This window comes from Xyrauchen texanus, chromosome 1, assembly GCF_025860055.1.
Source record: "Xyrauchen texanus isolate HMW12.3.18 chromosome 1, RBS_HiC_50CHRs, whole genome shotgun sequence".
Classification (NCBI taxonomy): domain Eukaryota; kingdom Metazoa; phylum Chordata; class Actinopteri; order Cypriniformes; family Catostomidae; genus Xyrauchen; species Xyrauchen texanus.
The window spans coordinates 35,571,503-35,592,350 of NC_068276.1; the positions used below are offsets into that span (position 1 = coordinate 35,571,503).

At 39.2% G+C, this 20,848-nt stretch overlaps 1 protein-coding gene and 1 pseudogene across 6 annotated transcripts in view; both read left to right on the forward strand.

Annotated features, from left to right (window-relative positions):
* The window catches only part of LOC127661950 (centrosomal protein of 89 kDa-like), a 140,112-nt gene that overhangs the window by 21,363 nt on the left and 97,901 nt on the right, over nucleotides 1-20,848 (forward strand). For all 6 annotated transcript variants that reach the window (XM_052153305.1, XM_052154781.1, XM_052089959.1 and 3 more), the window contains 3 exons: nucleotides 11,868-11,918; nucleotides 12,228-12,311; nucleotides 19,632-19,735. In XM_052153305.1, coding sequence (XP_052009265.1) covers nucleotides 11,868-11,918; nucleotides 12,228-12,311; nucleotides 19,632-19,735 — 239 coding nt within the window. The remainder of the gene's footprint in view (nucleotides 1-11,867; nucleotides 11,919-12,227; nucleotides 12,312-19,631; nucleotides 19,736-20,848) is intronic.
* Nucleotides 16,835-17,880, forward strand: LOC127617298 (microtubule-associated protein RP/EB family member 1-like; annotated as a pseudogene).

Genomic DNA, 20,848 nt, shown 5'->3' on the forward strand with positions numbered 1-20,848 from the left:
CCACCCAGAATGAGTACATACAATAAAACCATCTTCACCACAACAAGCTGAAAAAATAAAAAATTATGCCAGCACAGATAACACCTTAACAGTATGTATTTTTCTTTGAACTATAAAAAATTGGCTATTGAGATAATCGGTAACACTGATTTTTCCCCAGCAGACATAGTCATGGAGATTCTGGGAGTATATGTCCACCTTACTTTCCCAGAGTATATAACATTTCTCTCCAGAAAGCATGCACATTTGAGCAGTCCCAGGTAGCAGGCATGAAGGTACCTGTTACTGAATTACATTTCCAGCACATATCGTTCTGTAATATATAATTTTACAAAGTCTGTTAGGCATAAAATAAAACCTGTGTACAATCTTATAATGTATAACTTTACTTCTGACATCTCCACCATATGTCCACCATACTTTCGAAATAATTTAATTCCACAACCCAATTCCAAGATCCTTCCCTAGATTCCTTTGCCATATGATTAGAAAGTTTTCACATCCAATATTCAAATTAAGTAGGCATTTTTTATAGAAGACTGATGCTGATTGCTTTGCTGTTGAACCAGAACAATATTCCTCAATTGAGGGTTTACACTCTCCATTATCGTTTACTACCACACCAGTGCTGCTCCTCAGCTGTAAGTATTTCCAAAAATCTTCTTTTTCTTACAGATCACACACATTTTTAGGTCCTGGAAGGATTTAAATATATTACCATTGTACAAATTCCCCAAAGTCTGTATCCCACTCCGACTGTCCAAAAATACAGATTTTTTCCCAATATTAATGTAGAGATTATTCCACACTGAAGAGTACTCCTGCTTATATTGGGAAATACCAAATAATTTATGCACCCTTCCCCAAACCCAATTTGAATGTTGTAAAATCGTATTTCTCCTTTCATCAGGCAACTGTTGCTATAAATTCTACAAGGGAATAATTGGGGCCACTAGTGAATGCTCTATATTAATCCAGCCTATTTCAGATTACTCCTCTGACCAGAGTTTAGCTATTTTAGACATCCCAAAAGCCATATTATATATTTCCAAATTAGGGAGATCCCAGCCTCCCCTCTCCCTCACTGTCTGTAGGTTTTCTTCCGTCCCACAAGAAGTCTTTATCAATGAGGTTATATTGCTTGAAAATATTTTTTTAAATTGTCACCGGATTCATCATAGATAATAATAATAAAATTGGGGGGGCAATCATCATCTTAATACTGTTTATCTTACCCCATTGTGAGACATTTAGAACTTTCCATTTTTCCAAATTTAGATTTACTTTCTGAAATAAGGGTTCCAAATTCATATCCATGATATGCAGCCCTTTGATACTGGCATCACTTCTGATTTTTGCAAATGTATTTTGCAACCTGTTAATTCAGAAAAGCCTTGATCGTAGTCATTATATAGAGGAACTGACATAGTAGGCTTTGTTGCCTGTATTAAAATGTCATCCGCATATAGAAACAACTTGTTTTTCACCCCGCCTATAGTAATTAATTTTATCTCTGTATTCATTCTTATGGCTATGGCCAAAGGTTCCAAGAAGATAGTAAAGTGGACTGAGAGTGCCCCCCCTATTGCGTTCCTCTAGACGTCTTAAAAAAGGTGATATTAACCAGTTTGTAACTACTGCTGCCCTAGGGTTTGCATATATTATAACCACCCATCTAATAAATCCCCAAATCAAAATTTCTTCAAGGTATATCTTAAATATCCCCACTCGACCCCATCAAATGCCTTCTCTGTGTCCAGGGAGAAGGCAGCAACAGGCAAATCTTCTTTATGATTAATCCACATTACATATGATGTAAAAAACATTGTATGTTATCGGACGACGATCTATTCTTTACAAACTCTACCTGATCATAATGAATCAGAGAGGGAAAAATCTTCTTACTAAGAATCTTAGTAAGAACCTTTCAGTCCACATTAATTCATTTTACTGGCCTAAAACTATCAGGATCGAAAGGATCCTTGTCTTTCTGTTAAAAAAGTTAAATCAATGCTTCATTAAACGTATCAAGCATTTGTCCCATTAACAATATTTCCTTAACCTACGTTAATATTGGAGCTAGAACATCTATAAATTTGCAGACAGACCATCTAAGCCTGGTGCTCTCCCCATTTTCATTGCTATTATAGCAGATCTGACCTCTTCTTCCATTATGGGGCTATCCAATTCTTCCCCTTGTTCTTCTAAAATTTCAGGTAAATTTAGTTTTGTAAAGAAAGAATCCAGTTTGTCTACTGTTGGCTTAACTTCTGATCTATATAGATTATGATAAAAGTTTTGGAATACCTTATTAATTTCTTTAGTGTTAGTTGCTAGTTCCCCTAAATCCTTTTTATTGCCGGAATAAACAGTTTAGCCTCCTTCTGTTTTAACTGTAGCTAAAAACTAAAAAAAATCGTCTGAAGCTTGAACAACGTCTCTGGTTACTTAACTGTAACCCCTGTTCCCTGATAAAAGTGGAAAGAGATGCTGCGATGATTGAGCGCTTTGGGAAAGTCTTTAGGAGTGACCAGCTGTGAATATGTGTGCAAGACATCAATGAAATTGACTAGAATTTATAGCCTCTGCTGGTGACATCATAGGATGCTCCTGTAGCAGGGCTATAAATAGATGCGTCACAGGTGCATCATCAGGTATTTTGTCTGAAGAGCAGTCCTGGGGCATCCTCTATGAGGCAATGAAGCACAGCATCTCGTTCTACTTTTATCAGTGAATAGGGGTTACAGTTAAGTAACCCGAGACGTTCCCAATCAAAAAGCTACACTTTGATACTAGACTGATTTAGCGTTTTGGGAATGAGAATACCTACGACGCCGCACTGTGGATGTCCGGACCCCTTACGGTTGTGTAGTTGTGCTCACAAGAGCACGAGAGTTCTCAGACATGAGCTTGTGATGTAGACTCATGGACATACGAGCCCAGAGTGGCATGAACATCCAAACTATAGAATCTTATGAATGTATGTGTAGAGTACCAGCACGCCACGCCACATTACAAACATGTTGCAGAGGGACACCTCTGGCCAGAGCTTTAGAGGAGGTGACCCCTCTGGTAGAGTGAGCCCTGATACCTACTGGCGAAGCTTGACCACACGCCTCATAGGCCAGGGCAATAGCATCCCTCACCCAATGTGACATAGTTTGCTTGGTGGCGGCCGCCACTTTGTTACGGCCCCCATGACAAACGAATAGTTGCCTGACTTATGCCACTGGCTAGTGCGGTGGACATAAGTCTGAAGGGCACGGACTGGACACAGTCTGTGAAGTCTTTCCTGCTCCAGCATTGTAAACGGCGGGGAGCAGAAGGCTTCGAGAGTGACCAGATGTACGGTTGAGAAAGGAACCGTAGGCAGGTAGTCAAGATGAGGGTGCAATATTGCTTTAGCCATTCCTGGGGCAAAATCTAAGTAGGATGGCAAGACAGACAGAGCCTGCAGATCCCCAATTCTTTTTAGAGAAGTAATTGCCTTAAAAAAAAAAAAATCTATCAATTTGATGTTCAAGGGGTGTCTCAACCAGACCCTCAAGGGCTATTGCTAAGTCCCATGAAGGGATCCTGGTCCTAGCAGGAGGTCTCAAACGCATGGTTCCACGAACGATGCGAGCGAGCAGGGGATGTTTCCCCAATGGCATCCCGTCAATCAAGGCCGATAGAGCGGCCACATAAACCCTAAAAGTGGCGGGGCATGTGCCTGCTGATAATTTTTCCTGCAGAAAGTCCAGAACTGAAGCAATCTGGCAGTAAACTGGATCTGCATTATGTGCACTGCACCATCTTTCAAAGACACTCCATTTATTGGCAGAAATTCTTGATAACATCAGGTGAAATCCCAGTGTCCCTCAGTTGGTACCCTTCATGGGCCAAACATGAAGGTTCCACAGCTCGGGCCAGGGATTAAATATTGTCTCCTGTGCCTGAGACAGAAGGTCCCTCCTGTCCGGGCTCGCCCAAGGCGAGCCGTTGAGGAGAGACATTATCTCTGAGAACCATACCCTGTTCGGCCAACGTGGCGCTATCGGTAAGAGGCAGGACCCTTGCTGGAAAATTCTGGCCAAGACTCCCGGGAGCAGAGAAACCGGAGGAAACGCATACAGGCGCATTCTGGGCCTTGTATGTGCCATCGCCTCCAGACCCAGGGGGGCTGGGTGACTCAGAGAGAAGTAGAGGGGACATTGTGCTGTCTGTTGGGAGGCGAAGAGGTCCACTTCTGCTCTGTAAAATCTCAACTAGATTTGTTCCACTACCTCGGGGTGGAGGATCCACTCCCCCATCGGCATTTTCTGTCTGGACAGAAAATCTGCTCCCACATTCAGGCATCCAGGGATATAAGCTGCTCTGATTAACAGGAGCTCGCCCTGGGCCCAAAGGAGAATCTGCCGTGCCAGTCTGTTCAGCAGGCATGAACTTAGACCTCCTTGATGATTTATGTAAGAGGCTACCGCTGTGTTGTCCACCCGCACCAAGACATGGCAGCCTCTGGAGGGTTACCCTAAATTCTAGTCAATTTCATTGATGTGTTGCACACATATTCACAGCTGGTCACTCCTAAAGACGTTCCCAAAGCGCTAAATCAGCGCAGCATCAAAGTGTAGCTTTTTTGATAGGGAACACAAATTCTGCCTTTTTTTATTATGAATTTCATTCAGCTGAAATTTCATTTCACATATTAGTTTAAACACACCTTCGGTATGACTCTCTGACAGGGTCCACTCTGATTCCTTAATTTGAGATTCCAATAGTCTAAGCCTCTCCCTATCTTCTTTTTTCTTTTTGTTTGACCATGCTATGACCTTCTCCCTGACATAAGCCTTAGAGGCTTCGCATACCATACTCGATCTGTCCACCGACCCAATATTTGTTTGAAAAAAGAATTTAATATCGTCCTCAAGCATTTTGCTAAAAGTCGAATTTTGGTGGAGCGAAGCATTCAAATGCCATCTGTTAGACTGGAAATAATTTGTATCTTTTAATAGTCCTGACTGGACAGAAGCATGATCCAACAATGCTATTGGACCAGTTACGGTCCACAACCACATCTGTTAGACCCTTGGATATCAAAAAATTATCTATCTTGAGTGTGTTCTATGTTTATGTGAGAAAAAAGCATATACTCTTTCGGTGGGATTGACCACCCTCCATATATCTGTCAAACCCAAATCTTTTATCAATGAATGTATAGCCATTCTATCTTTAGGGTTAATTTGTGTGAAATGTGATTTATCATGGAACACTTATGTGGAATATTAAACATCCTTATATCTCGAAAGGAAAATAACCTTTCAGTTACTTCGAATTGTAAAACATAAAATCTTTTGCAAACTCTCCTCGAATTAGATTAGACACTTAATTTCTACTACTTACAGTGACATAGAGGCCTCCCTTATGACAACCCCTGTCGTTTGATAGACGTATGATCAACCAAAATGTACAGTAAATCAACCTTCATTCCTCTGGGTCCATATATCACATCAAACAGAAACATTTGTCCTAAAGACATGACAGAAAACCGGGCTTCATGACTGGAATGATATAATCCTTTGCATCCTTAGATGCTTCCCTGAGAAAGTCCAAACTCTTCCCTTTCCAAGAAAATCGTAGTTCAGCTGGATATGCAAATGTGAATCTTACATCCAAGTCATGCAGCCTTTTCCGAAATTCAGTGAACTTTCTACTTTTCTCTGCTGTTACCCTTCTCATGTCGGGGAAGTGGGAAAGTCTTCTTCCCTGCCACCTCTGGTCCACTTTTGTTTTGTCTTTATCTCTTGCTGCATTCAGTACAATTTCTCAATTAATCGAGAAAGCATATACTAATCGGTCTGGGGGGATGTCCATCCTTTGATCAAGAAGTTGGCACACGGTGCTGGATTTAGCTGAATGGCAAACAACTCGATCCACAAACCTTCGAGAATCAACTTCGTCTCACTCTCTGTGGAATTATTACCTTCTATCTCTTATTTTAGCCCAATTAGTTTAAATTTTTTACATCTGTCTCTATTAGCTGCACCCACAATAGCCTCATACATTGCTTTACTTTCTTTCGTTAGCTTTTCACTTGTGCGTAATTGGTGATTCTCATCTTCTGGCTGTTCAATTCTATTTTCTGCCTCGTCAAGTTGGGAAATGATTCGGTCCTCATACATTTGTAACCCCGCATTGGTGTCCTTGATCGGGTTTTTCTCAGACTGGTATCGTATCGTCACCATTTTACTTGACGGAGCTTATCTTTAGGCATCCGTCTTTCTATTCGGTCCCACATGACTCCCCCGGTGTGAGCTTCATTAACATAATCACCGGCCAGGAGGAGGGAGATGTAGTGTGACACAGACGGTTGCCTTGCAGTTCGCACCATGTCAGATTATCATACTTTTCAATGCAAAAATAATGTAAAAGCAACTAATGACAGATAAAAATAACCACAAAGAAAATGTTACAGTTTTGATCTGTAATAAAAAATAACTTTGCGAAAGTGAACCAAACCATGAAGTTAATGCGACATTGTAACTATTTTAGCCACTGTTTTGGAACAAATCAAGCCACCTACAGGTCTGAAAATGCCCTAAATCACTCTATTGCAATTGTTTGTGCTCGCGTAGTACTCCTGTTGTTATTTCAGCGAGCTCCATGTGACAGGGAATCAGAGAGAGAGTTGTGGTGAGTTCATCTGTCACCACTCTGCCATTTTGTATCGTCAATTTTGTCATAACTCCAAGTGATGATCTCCATAAAACATTTGGCATTTATGACAACCTTGGCCAAAATAGAGTTGTTCAAGTCTGCTTGTGGAGCACCAGCTTATTCTTTTCACTGTGCAGTTTCCTAGACACTAAGCCTGAAGTTATTACTCATTACTTCATTTCACAAGTCAGTGTCTCATTAGTTGATTTTTCTGTTGATTTTCAGGTGTTACCTTCATTAGTATAATCACCGGCCAAGCATAGAGTCAATGCGCTCATTATCGTCTCTCAGTGGGAGGTGTTAATCACTTGATTGTTGGGACTCCTTGCTGAGTTATGACTTCAAAGACTGAAAAAACACATCTGCCTTGTTTGAAAAAATTGTTCTGTCACTGAGGCAGGATCTTGTGTTTTATGACATGCCTTGATTTGGTAAATAAACAATCATGTACTTTCACAAGAAAAATTTACTCCATCTCCACCGACCGTGAAAACAGGTACTTTTCAATGCAGAAATAATGCAAAAGCAATTAATGATGGATAAAAATAAACCCAGTGTAAATGTTCCTATTTTGGTACATTTTAAAATATAACATTGTGAAAGCCGACTGAACCGATAAAGAAAATTCAACAATGTAACAATTTTAGCCTCTTTTTCGGCACAAACTCCTGTTGTTTTTCAGCAAGCTCCACGTGACCGGGATCAGAAAGAGATAGTTGCGGTGAGTCGTTTATGTGTGACGTCATTCCACCATTTCATGTCTGGAAGTGTGACAAAGTACCTGTAAAACGGTCTGCAAGTGTGACACCTTTGGCCAAAATCGAGTTGACTGGAGTCTGCAAGTGTGGCACCAGCATTAGAAGTGATTATTCAAGCAAAATAATTTTACAGCCCAGGGTTTTGCATTTATTTGTAAACCTGGTCATGAAAGTCTTGAAACTTGGCATGGGCATAATAGTAAATATGAGGAAATCTATGTGGAATTATAATACTTTTGAAAAGTTACAGAGTGCATCCCTTCTTACTTTACAGACAGACTTTACTTGTTCATCTGAGCATACATATTTAATCCATATCCTCACATTAATGGATGAAGACTATGTGTCTTCTAGCAGATTGCAAGATCCCAGTGTTAAAGGATAAGATCACCCAAAATGAAAATATTGTCGTAATTTACTCACCATCATGTATTTCTAAATCTGTATGAAAATGTTCATTTTTGGGTGAACTATCTCTTAGACTCCATATCAAGAGGAAAGATACTTATACACTTAAGGCAAAAGGTTTTACTGCACTTTACATGAAGAATTATCGAATGCCCTTACTATGGGCAGATGAGTGCATAGCAGTCTTTAACAAAAATTAAAAGAAGTGCCTCTCTAAAATTAAAGTTAATGTATCAGACGTTATCCCCATTTTTGCTTGCCTGACCCTTTGCGTTAATGCAAGAGATTGGTCCTGTGTGATAACTCGCACTAATTACAAGCGTATCTGGCTCTGGAGGGATGGTGAAAAATGTGGTTCATTTTTCCTCATAATTGAAGAAAAAATGAGTCAGCACTCAGAATTTCAGTAGTTTATCTAACATCATTGCCTTTCAGTCTTGCGGGGTATGATTAGCTGACGCCACAGTAATGATATGCAGCCCTTCCTTTCATCTCCTACTGCCTGTTTAATGCAGAGATGATAGTTTGCCTGGTATTATAATTTCAAAGGAGCATTAACCAGCGAGAGGTTGAGATCTGATCTGCGTACGTGCAGAATCAGACAATGTCTCGGCTTTTCCTTGGTGTGTAGCTTGGCCTTGCTTTTATGAATGCATTAGTGTCAACTAGCCTAGAAAATATACACCGCTACAAATTTTATAGACCTTCTTTCAACATATCTCTTTGGAATGATACCTTCTGAGTTTTTGTTAAATGTTGTTTAAATATGCTGGGATTTGCTTGTAGGAGTTGTAACGTAGCAAAGAGCCCCAGGCACTGCTGTAACTAAAAAGCTGAGTTGTCATAAATTTTAAGAGCTTTTATCCAGTGAATATCAAGCGGGAAATCACACAGAGGAATTGCATAACTGAGCTTCTTTAACGAGCCTCAGAAGAGTTTGACAGTCTGAAAGCACTGTGACCTCTGTGCCATCCATTTTTTCATTGATGAGGGCTGTCTGAACTATGAGGCAGCCTGACTCTCTGGATAGACAATGATTCTCGTGGTTGCTCAGACACTTGGAGATAATAGTTCAATCTACATTTTGTTCATCTGTACCATATTCAGATGCCTGGCATGCTCCTTATTTAAAGATGAGTTTAGGGCTAATCGACCCACACCGTAATACATTACAGATTATACTTTTTTTTTTTTTTTTTTTCTGGTCTCTTTTCTCTCTTTTTTTATATATATATTCCTATTCCCTTTTTCATATATTAGGAGGCTTATGTTAATAGTTCTGTTCATTTGGTGTGATGAAACATTTGACTGTATTTGACTTCTGAACACTGGTTGCTAGAAGAATTACTTTATTTTGAGTACAGGTGTGTGGTTGGGCAGAAACCAGAGACAATCGGCAGGCTAAATATAAAGTCTTGTCACTTTAGTTTCAGGTTAGTAGCCTAGATCTCGATCTTTCTTCCTTTCTCTCCCCTCCTCGTCTTTACTCGATCTTATCAGGGTTTAAATAAATAAGGAAATCTGGTTTATTATCACAGATATTGGGTGTATTGCGATTACAAAGTAGTTACTGTAATCTAATGCATTTTCATCAAAAAGTATTGTAACTGATCACATTTTAAATTCTTGTTATCAGTTACTGAAAAAAAAGTTACTGACTTTCAGTTCAGTTGCAAATATGCCACTTGGGTTAGATATATTACTAAAATAATATTTAATATTATAAAATGTGTTTAAAACATGAATTATGCTCATACATATATTTGCATTTCTGTGAGAGCTGAAGGGCTTGTGCCCCATAACGAGGACAAAGAGGAAATGTTAGTAAATGTAAGCGTTAGTAGGAGTTTTAAAAAGTAATTTAAAAGTAATATGTAATTGATTATTTTTTATGTTTTCACATGAGCTTAAACTAAGGAATACAATGCTGTGCTTCTGAAACAATGCTTTGTGTCATACACTAACCACTAGCCTATGGTTTTTTACAGTACTGTCGATTGCTTCGCTCTCCAGCCTTAAGTGGATCAGTATAACATTGAAAGTGTCTCTGAACGCTCTGTTAAGGTTGTAGGCTGCAGGAGGGAGCATGCATGGGAGGTCTGCTGAAGTGATTAGGGCAGTTGCTGCTGCAATGTAAATGAGTCATTAACTCTTGGAACTCAGCAGTGTTTCTTGTACTCTAATTAAAGTTAAAAAGTGCATCCCACAAAGGGACACAGCACAATTTTCTTCACAAAAAAAAATGGGATTAGAATTGGCAGGTATATGAAAAACTGATTTCTACACAATGAATTTGATAATTTCCTTGCAATAAAGGAATTTAACTCTGCTAAAACAGGCTTGTTGCATTTACATGGTTGCTCATGTGACAAAGTGTATAAGCACTGAGAGATTAGCCCACCATTAACTCAACTCATCCATTATTAAACAATTATAGATTTAGGGAAAATCCTACCACAAAGCATTTTGATTGTTAAAGGCAGTCTCTTTATGATTTCGGTTACTCCGCTCAATCCGGGTTGCATCCACAAGTCTAGGTTGCATCCACTTCTGAGACCGTCAGTCCGCATATCTTATCACGTGGCTCGTTGTGCATGACACCGCAGAGACTGCGCTTGTGGAGGCTCATGCTATTCTCCACAATCCACGCAGAACTTACTACATACCCCATTGAGAGCGAGAACCACTAATCGCGACCATGAAGAGGTTACCACATGTTACTCTAGCCTCCCTAGCAACCGAGCCAATTTGGTTGCTTGGGAGACCTGGCTGGAGTCACTCAGCACACCCTGGACTCACAACTCTAGGGGTGGTAGTCAGCATCAGTACTTGCTGAGCTACCCAGACCCCAGCAAAACAGCTTTTTACACATGTTCTAAATCAAAAAATCACAAATGTTTCTGAGAGTTGTAGAGGTAGGGTTAAGAGAACATGGCTTAACATTAGCTGAGCATGAAATCAAAAGAAGTCAATGAAAAATCTCCACTGTGACAGAAAAACAAACAAAACATGTGTGGGTTCAGGTTTTCCTACGTTGTGGGAGCAAAATATCCCCACATGTAAAGTAAAACCTTTATTGTGGGTACCAGACAACATCCTCTTGAGGAAAAGGGCTTAATAAACATACTAAATAATTTCCTAATATAAATGTGAAAATGCAAAAAAGTCTGTGTGAGAGTTAGGTTTAGGGTTTCAGGATTAAAAGATGGATAATAGTTTATCCTTAGCTCAGAATAGAAGTCAATGGAAAATTGACTTCTGTATGTGACTGAAAAACAAATGTGTACTGTATGCATGCCAGGTTTTGCTATTGTTTTGTGGACCATGAGGAAAATAGCTTAATAAACAATGTGCTATGTCATGGCCAAGGCTAGTCGAATGATCCAAATTAAGTCCATTAAAATATTGTGTGGGAAAACATCATGATATAAAAACATGTAAATGCATGTAGAAAGGAGAGAGAAGGTTGCAGACCATCTCCATCATACAAAATACGTATGATGTATGTCTCTTCCAACTCACAATGGCCGCTTGTCCTAAACCATCCTCTGAGTTGCACTAGCTCTAAGCTGTTTGTGTGTTTATTTGTGTCTATAGTTCAGTCCTGAGAGGGCCATTGACTCATATCACTTTTGAGTTCTGAATTGCCCTCATGCTTTGGTCTCTGTAACAGACCTCTGTAACTCATCTCCTATTGCTTTTAAGCACACATATCTCTTAAACACACTTTCACAATGCTCTCAAACTCTATCCTCTTATGTCACAGATTTAAATCCAATATTACTGCTAATCTCATTGACCAAATACAGGTAAAAATGTATGTAGTCAATGAGATCAGCAAAATGCCAATTAATTTATGGTATATACTTTTCTTCTCTTTTTATACTTTTAGTCCATCTCGTCCTTTTGCTCAACTCACCTTTTGTCATTTCCCAATATCCATGTGAATAAAGAAACTCAGATAATGCATTGTCACACATGCTTTTCTTGTACTACATTTTGTAGAATGCTCAACTCAAAGGGCTGCCAATGAAAGGACCTGCACTTCCTTGGTTGGTGAGTAGGAACTTTTAAGCTGCTGTTAGTTTTCATTTTTCATGTTGTTCCTACATTTCCGCAGAGTTTTTGATAAAGTTTCTGAACGATCGCTCATCCTTAACTGATGCAGTCCCATGTTTGTTATGAAGGTAGTGCATGTAATGCTTTAATAAAAAAATGAAAGCACTCACAGTAAAGCCATCTTTTATCAAATGATTCCACAGCCCTGGTCAGTTTGATCTTGTAATGAAGGACAGAAAAAAAATAGAAAGGCATGTTTTGATTTCATTGTCTTTAAGGCTATGGCTGTACTCTTTATTGCCTTAGCTGGATATGAAATATTTATCTCCGCTTCTGCTGGCCTATGAGGATCAGCTGAATGCCAGAGACGACCTCCTTAAGTCATGTGAGGTAAGTTTGTGTTAGAATGGGAAAGTTAAAGTCAGTTTACACTATGGTTTTGTTTCTGTGCACAAGAATTATAGTTCTTGTGAGCATTTGAATGTTTGTATTAAATGACAATATCAGAAGTATGTATTGTGAAGTTTTAAATTACAGTATATCAGAAAAAATAAATCGGTCTTTGTGTTTTTGATGTGATTAATTCCTAGGCTTTACAAAGTAATACTCATCTATTATAAATATGTATTGAGTATCAACTGCTGGTGTGTCATATATTAACATGGACAGATGAAAGAACCAATGAGATTAGCCATGTCTGTTCATCTGTCTGTTCATACATCCATCTGTCCTAGTTTATCATTTTCACTTATTCTCTGTCTCTCTCACACACTTTAAAGTGGAGCAATCACACCCACCACGCTAACCTGCCATGATTTTTAAAACTATTTCCATTCAAATTTACTTTTTATGTTTCAAAGAGAATGACAACACTTTTGCTTCAGTCTCTCTGCAATCAAGGGATGAATAATCCATAATTTTCATCAGTAATATTTAAGTGTTTTGAAGTCCTACCCCAATCATTTCAAAGTCAACTCTCACACAATAACCACAATACAGCTCACACTGTCAAAATGTCCCATATTCAAGATATATTGAACATCACCTAAGACAGCTTCATTATTGCATCAAGCTGTTATTTTGAGAGCTTGCTAAGCAGCTGTTTTTTTTTTTTAACAGTTTTTATTTTTTTAAACCGTGTTTATTGATTCATACAAATAACAAAGAAAATCAAAACAGATATTCACAGAATCAACATTTAACCCCTGACCTCCAACAAACATCCCTGTGTTCACACATGAGTATACACACACACACACACATAAAAAAAAAATATATATATAATAATAATAATAATCACAAACATTTAAAACTATACTTCTCTCCACTGCCTCTCCCGAGAGCCCTCCAAGAACGCCAAATAGGTGCCCCATATCCCATCAAACGAATCCAAGTTCCCCAGCCTTCTATATAATACTTCCTCAATAGCCGCCACCCTCCCCATCTCTTTGCACCACTCTTGAAATGAGGGCGCTCCAGCCGACTTCCATACCCTTAAAACAATCTGTCTGCCAATCATAACACTGGTTAGGACACTATTTGTATGTGTTTATCCCCTATATTGATGACCGGCCCATCACCTAAAATACAGTGTATGTGGCAAAATGAAAAACCACCAAAAAACATGGGTTTGTGTCTCCATCTTCTGTTTGGCATCGCCATTGGGTGGGTGTGTCTTTAAGACAAAGCCTATACAATCTAGAGGGGGTGCAATAGAATCTATGTAAAATCTTGAATTGCATAAGGTGCACTCTTGCATCTCTAGATGCAGACTTGACGTTTTTAAGAATTCTAGCCCACACTCCCTCCTCCAATACCAAGTTTAAATCTTTCTGCATAATCTCTTGATAGAAGTTGCTGAATTAGCAGGGAGTAATACACTGATGCCTTATGACCTTTTCCAAAAGCAGTAATAACCACTCCCAGAGTATCTGCTGCTTTTAAGGGGGTGTACGCTACTCCTAAAAATATTACAGAGTAGACGGCGCACTGTAAATACCTAAAGAACTGAGATCTGGGAATCCCAAAATGTTGAACCAAATTTTCAAAGGATCTCAACACTCCACTCTCATATAGGACACAAGAGTGGACAGCAGAAAGTGGACTTATTAATACCTAATTTTGGGTTAAGCCATATGCTCGAGGCAACATTTAAATAAATGTCCAAGTTAAACACTCTGGACACTTTTGTCCATACCGAGTGCAAATGCAAGATAATGGGGTGTAACTTCTCCGATTAGTTTGATATAAAGGCTTTGCAATGGCAAAATAGGGGCAAGCAATTCCTATTCAATTCAAAACCAAGGAGGGGTTCTCTCAAATGGAAGCGACCAATGAGCCAAATGTCTTAGACCAACTGCATAATAATAAAACAAAATATTGAGTAGGCCTAGCCTACCTTTGTCAATCGGCCTATGCAAATTGCTAAAATGTAATCTGGGATGTTTACCATTCCAAATGAAGGACTTTACTGTGCTATCAAATTGCTTGAAATAAGAGAGGAGGACATCTGTAGGGAGAGACTGTAGCAGGTAGTTGAATTTCGGAATACACTTCATTTTAATAACCTTCTCAATCATAGATAAATGCAATGAAGCCCATTTGCCCACCTTTTTATTAAAGGGTCAAAATTAATTTGAACTAAATCACACACATTTTCTGGGAATAAAATACCCAAATACTCAATGACCTGTTTGAGCCACAGGAAGGCACCTGGCTGAAAAGCTGTTAGAGCCAAAACTTCGGATTTAGACCAATTAACTCTGTATCCCGAGAACTTAGAAAAGAAATGAATAATTCTGTGGAGGCAAGGTATAGATCTAGTAGTAACAATAGTAATAAAATATCATCTGCTTAGAGCAGAAGTTTATACGCCACACCTCCCGCCACCACCCCTACCACCCCACAACCCCATAACTTAGTCGGTTAGCCAAAATGTTTGTCAATATTTTAACATCTAGCTGGTTCAGGGAAATTGGATGTTAACACTTACACTCGTTTTGTCCTTTTTAAGAGGGCTTGCATCATGGTTGGCGTAAGCTTTCCAGTCTTTAATGTATAAATTTGGAGCCAATTCTTTAGCATAAGATCTAAAATATTCAGCGGAAAAACATCTGGCCCCAGAGCCTTGCCTGTAGGCAAGCCCTTAATTACCTCAACAAGCTTCTCGAAGTTTATTTCAGAATCAAGAGAATTTATTTGCTCAGCTGTCAGTTTAAGAAGTTCTAGGGTAATGGTTCTACAAAGTTTCTAATATTCTCAACAGTAGACGAAGATGTGGAACTATAGAGATCAAGAAAGAATTCTTTAAAAGCATTATTAATATCAATGGGTGAGGTAAATATTTCACCACCAGCAGGTTTCACTGAGGGAATTGTAGAAAAAGACTCTGTTTTATATATCTAGCTTTTGTCCCCCCACTCAAGGCATGACTGTCTTGCCCTGAATAGCCTAAACTTCACCTTCTGTGACAAAATAGTATTATTCAAGCCCCACAGCCACCACCATTGTGTCCTTGAGCAAGGCACTTAACTCCAGATTGCTCCAGTGGGATTGTCCCTGTAATAAGTGCACTGTAAGTGGCTTTGGATAAAAGCGTCTGCCAAATGCATAAATGTAAATGTAATGTAAATGTAAAAGAAAAAAGGTGCTTTGTTTCCTCACACTCCAATGTCTTGTAAGAAATACTCCACAAAACAAACTTCAGCCAATAGGAGGCATAAGCACATAGAGCGTGCAGATTCATCCACAAACTGTCCCGAAGCAGTGTTACTCCACAAAACAAATTCCAGCCACTAGGTGGAACCAGCACAAAAAGAAACAAAAAGAGGCGCTCAGTTTTCTCAGACAGTCAAGTGAATGTTCAGTGAGTCAATCCACTTGGCTGCAACGTGAATACCACAAAATAACTTACTCCATTGACTTTTATGAAGGACATCGCTTGCTGTGGGCATGAGAATGTTTTACGGCCATCCTACGGCATTTATTCTCAATTTGACCAGGAATATTAGTACAAAAGCGACCTTCCATTGACGAAAGAGTTTTTTCATTCCTTGAATCGATCACATTTCTCTTGTCAAATTTGCAAAGTCTGGGAACAAAACAATGCTGTGGTTCTTCCATAAAGCTTTCCTTTATTCCTCGTCTTGCGTAACAAGATCTTTATTGGTTGATCTCTGAAATTTGGCCAGAATTTATTGGGGCCTGTCTCCCTCAGCGGATCGCTGAGTTGGAACTCTGTGAGCTAGCTCGATTTCCATTTTATGGCCTGTTATGTCAAGCAGATTCGGAACGAGCCTGTCCAGGAATTTCACAATTTTCTGACCCTCTTCTGCCTGAGGAATTCCGACAGTTCGGATGTTATTCTGCCGGCTATGGTTCTCCATGTCCTCCAACTTCTTCCAGACACTCTCCAAATCCACCTTGGTCACTAGCAGATTAGCAGATAATTCCCTCTCCGATGACTCCAGATAATCTATCCGTTTCTAAACACCCCCCACTCTTTTAACCATCTCAGAGAATTTTGTCTCCATGGCAGTGATCGATCGACATATTACAGCAAGATCCTCAAAGTCAGCAATGACCTTCGTCAGCATTGCCGATATGATCAACATCTCTCGCCGAATTTCCCTCATTTCTCTCATCAAATCAGGCTCCTGGGATCTGGGCCTTCTCAGAGGTGTCAGCTTGAGCACGTAAGTGTCTTTTAATGTCTCCAGAGGATTTTGAATTCTTTGACATATTGTCCTCCTAGAAAAGTTATGGAACAGAGAATCTCACCGGTTTATGTCATTAATAGTGTTAAAACTAGAAAAGTGCACAGAGCTCATCGTTCACACATCTGAACCTCACATGTCATCACGCTATCAGCTGTTTGATGAGAACTGAGGTGACTTGAGAGAACAAATTGACACATGAACGGAGAGAAAAAGATGAACTTCACTAAGATTGAGCTTTTATGTTGTGGTGCAACATACTGCCAATTCATGTAGAAGAATCCTTTATTTTGGTCACACATTATACACCGTTTTTTGCATATATACAGTGAAATGTATTAGTTTTCACATATCCCAGCTAAGCTGGGGTCAGAGTGCAGGGTCAGCCATGATACAGCACCCCTGGAGCAGATAGGGTTAAGGGCCTTGCTCAAGGGCCCAACAGTGGCATCTTAGTGGTGCTGGGGCTTGAACCCCTGACCTTCTGGTCAGTAACCCTGAGCCTCAACCGCTGAGCCACCACTGCCTCAATGTACATGCTCTTCCCTGGCTGCATACCTTTGAAGAATGATACATTTGTTGCAAAATTAGAGCATGAATAAATTCACAATTTTAAGATGATGCAAGCTGCTTTCAAGAGAATGGGAGTTGATTAAAATAATCCCGGTTGACAAATTAGTGAAGGGTAAATTTCAAGACAACTTTGAATTTGTTTAGTAGTTTAAGAAATTCTTTGACCCCAACTACGACAGTATAGATTATTATCCAGTGGAGGCACGACAGGGCCAGGACACAATGTCTGCACCCACCCCATCCATGTCTGCCCTCAGCAAGCCCAAGAAGATCATAAATGCAGCACCCCAGAGAGCAGCTGTTGCCAAGGTAACACCCAAGATGGCATTTAGCTCTGCATGAAGACCTGGTTTGGGTAGTGATGGGGAATAAGCAGAGCTTATTCAGGAGTTAAATATCTTAAAGTCTACGATCCAGGACATGGAGAAAGAGCAGGACTTTTATTTGGGCAAACTGAGGGACATTGAGCTGATCTGTCAAGAGAAGGAGGGTGAGGGAGATCCCACCCTGCAGAGGATTGTGGATATTTTCTTCACCGCTGTTTAGTGGTTTGTCATACCAGGCACTGAGTCAGAAGACCAGGAGGAGTTCTAATACTTGTGACTTGTTGCAGTTTTACCCTTCTTTCACCCTCTCCATTCCTCCCCTCTCCACACAGTCAACCCCTTCCCACCACAACCCAACCTCACAAGTCTCCCACGTCATGTTAAGCATTTGGACTTTCCCGAACAAACTCCATATCGAAACCATTGTGTCTGCTGAAGTGTGCATAAATGCACATATTGGAAGAACTTTTTAATGCCCTTAGACATACCTTGTTATGTGATGACTGACACGATACTCCTGTTTTCTTTCTGTAAAATACAATCGCTTATATTGCTTTACTCTTTTAGCAACTTCAGACACCTGCAAATGTATTTATCTTATTTTATGTCTCCAAAATTATGTCTTGGCCACCTTGTCTTTAGTGATTTTATTGGTGGCATCTCCCCCAACACTGCCATGGCCATACATATTTGTGATGTTTTATTCAGAACCATACCTTACACTGACAAAATATGAGGAATGATATAGCAAAATTGTTAGTTTATTGCAAAGATGTATACTGTGCATCATGCAAACCCTGCAGCCTGAGCACCCTCTTCCTAGTTTACGAGGTGCGTAGCAGTCATCACTGCTCCAGTCGATCCTTAGTGATTGTGCCTTATATACAGACTGTCTGGAGGGAGTGGACCCAGTCTGACATTTGTCTGGTTTGTCTTTTGCTTGTTTTATCAATGTATTGATGTGTTGTTTACAGTCCAGCACGAATCTGTTTTTGCTGTAATGTAAATGTATATTTTAACACTCAGCCATGCTCTGTGGTTTGCAGTCAACAAGACATTACTGTATTGTAGCACTCACATTTGTATGAGCATATTTTCTTTACCTTTTATTTATTCCTTTTTTTTATTTTTTATTTCTCTTGCTTTAAAGAATTATCAACTTACTAGCCACTACATTGGTAGACTCTAGGCCAGTATTTGACAAGAGTTGATAATAAAAACACTGCCCATCACTACGTGGGCAATGCAGAGTTTTCTACCTGTTTTTGCTGCCTTATATTTAATGCATTTTTTTCTTATGGCAAATGTTTGTTATTCAAATTAAAGGTTTTAAAAAATAATAATTTAAAGAAAGAAAAAATAACTGAGGTGACATCTGAAGTTTCAGATGATCTCTAGATGAGATGAATACACTCTCAGATCTACAAGAGCAAGGTTATCCTGCACTCTTGAATACCAATAATCATCCTTAAAGTGACAGTTCACCCTAAAATGATAATTCTCTCACCATATACTTACCCTTAAATTGTCCCAAACCTGTATGACTTTCATTCCTCTTCAGAATAAAAATTAGATTGGCAAGATATTAGAGTCAGTCACATTCACTTTCATTGTATGGAAAAAGGTTACAATGAAATTGAACAGTGTCTGAGGCCAACATTCTGCCTAACATCTCCTTTTGTGTTCCATGGGATAAAAAAAGTAATACAGGGCCCATATTAAAAAAAAATCCTATGGCTAAAAGTAGCTCAGAACACAGAAATTTAGGATCAACTCTTAAAAATTAGGGCTATGTTACTCCTATTTTTAGGACTTGTAAAATGTTCATCTAATTGTAATTCATGAAGCATTTTAAAAGTAGCTCCTAAACCCATGACTGCTTTGAAGTCCTCCATACTATGCAAAAACTCTTAGCTAGGATCTCTTTGGAGAACTCCTAGTGGTAAGATAAAAATATTTGTGAATACGGGCCCAGATTTGTAACTATTAGAGGGTGAGTAAAATTATGTCTTTTGGGGTTAACTTTGAGGTACTTTAGAAGTTTGGAGTTTGTTGTGTGACTGAATGATGATTACCTTTGTTTCTGCCCCTGACAGGAAGAGATGCAGAGTCTGAGAGTACGTGCAGAGGAGGTCATTCAGGAAAATGAGAAACTTCATGCTCAAGTCAACAAGAGCAGCGCTGTCAGTAACAAAGAGTGGTGAGTGTTTGTGAAAATGTGTTTGCATATGCATTTGTTTATTTTTTTTGTGGCTGGGAATTAAATCGCAATTGGATTTAGTTGACATCCCCCTGAGAGGAATGTATTTCACAACAAAAAATTAAAAAAAGGAAACAAATGTGCAGGTGGATTTCGATAGTCTTGAGGGAGATGACAAAACAGGGCATTTTGTCGTTGAGGCATGCCTTGCCCTTTCAGCCAAGCTCCATCACAGCACTTTCTCACTCATGGTCCTGTATGAAACACAACTGGCTGAAGTTATGATAATCAAAGTGAGGTCATTTCCACATGAGGTAGAGTAATGATACATGTAATTTACTAGATTTTTTTTATTTTATTTAATTAATGTTAAAATATATATATTTTCATCATCCTCTCCTTTGGTTTTCTAACATCTCCTCAAAGTTGTTTTTAAAAGTTGTTTTAAGTCTACGTTTCCATGGGAACTGTGCTTGCATGTCAGACACACAATTTCATTATTTCAGTTCATGTAAAACAAATTGTGTTTTTATGTTTGTGCGCAAAGTGTTTTTCTGCATTTTGCTCATTTAATCATATTTCTCTTCCTGTGAATATACCTAACCCTCAGCAATAGTTTCTCCTAGTGTCTGAATTTCTGATACAAATGTTATTGTAGGCCAAAAGTTTGGAATAATGTTCAGATTTTGCTCTTATGGAAAGAAATTGGCACTTTTATTCACCGAAGTGGCATTCAGCTTTTCGCAATGTATAGTCAGGACATTAATAACGTGAAAAATTACTTTTATAATTTGAAATTTTCTAAGAGTTCTCATCAAAAATCCACCATGTGCAGCAATAACAGCTTTGCAGATCCTTTGTATTCTAGCTGTCAGTTTGTCCAGATACTCAGGTGACATTTCACCCCACACTTCCTGTAGCACTTGCCATAGATGTGGCTGTCCTGTTGGGTACTTCTCACGTACGTTACATTCTAGCTGATCCCACACAAGCTCAATGGGTTCCAAATCCGTAACACTCTTTTCCAATTATCTGTGGTCTAATGTCTGTATTTCTTTGCCCACTCTAACCTTTTATTTTTGTTTTTCTGTTTCAAAAGTGTATTTTTCTTTG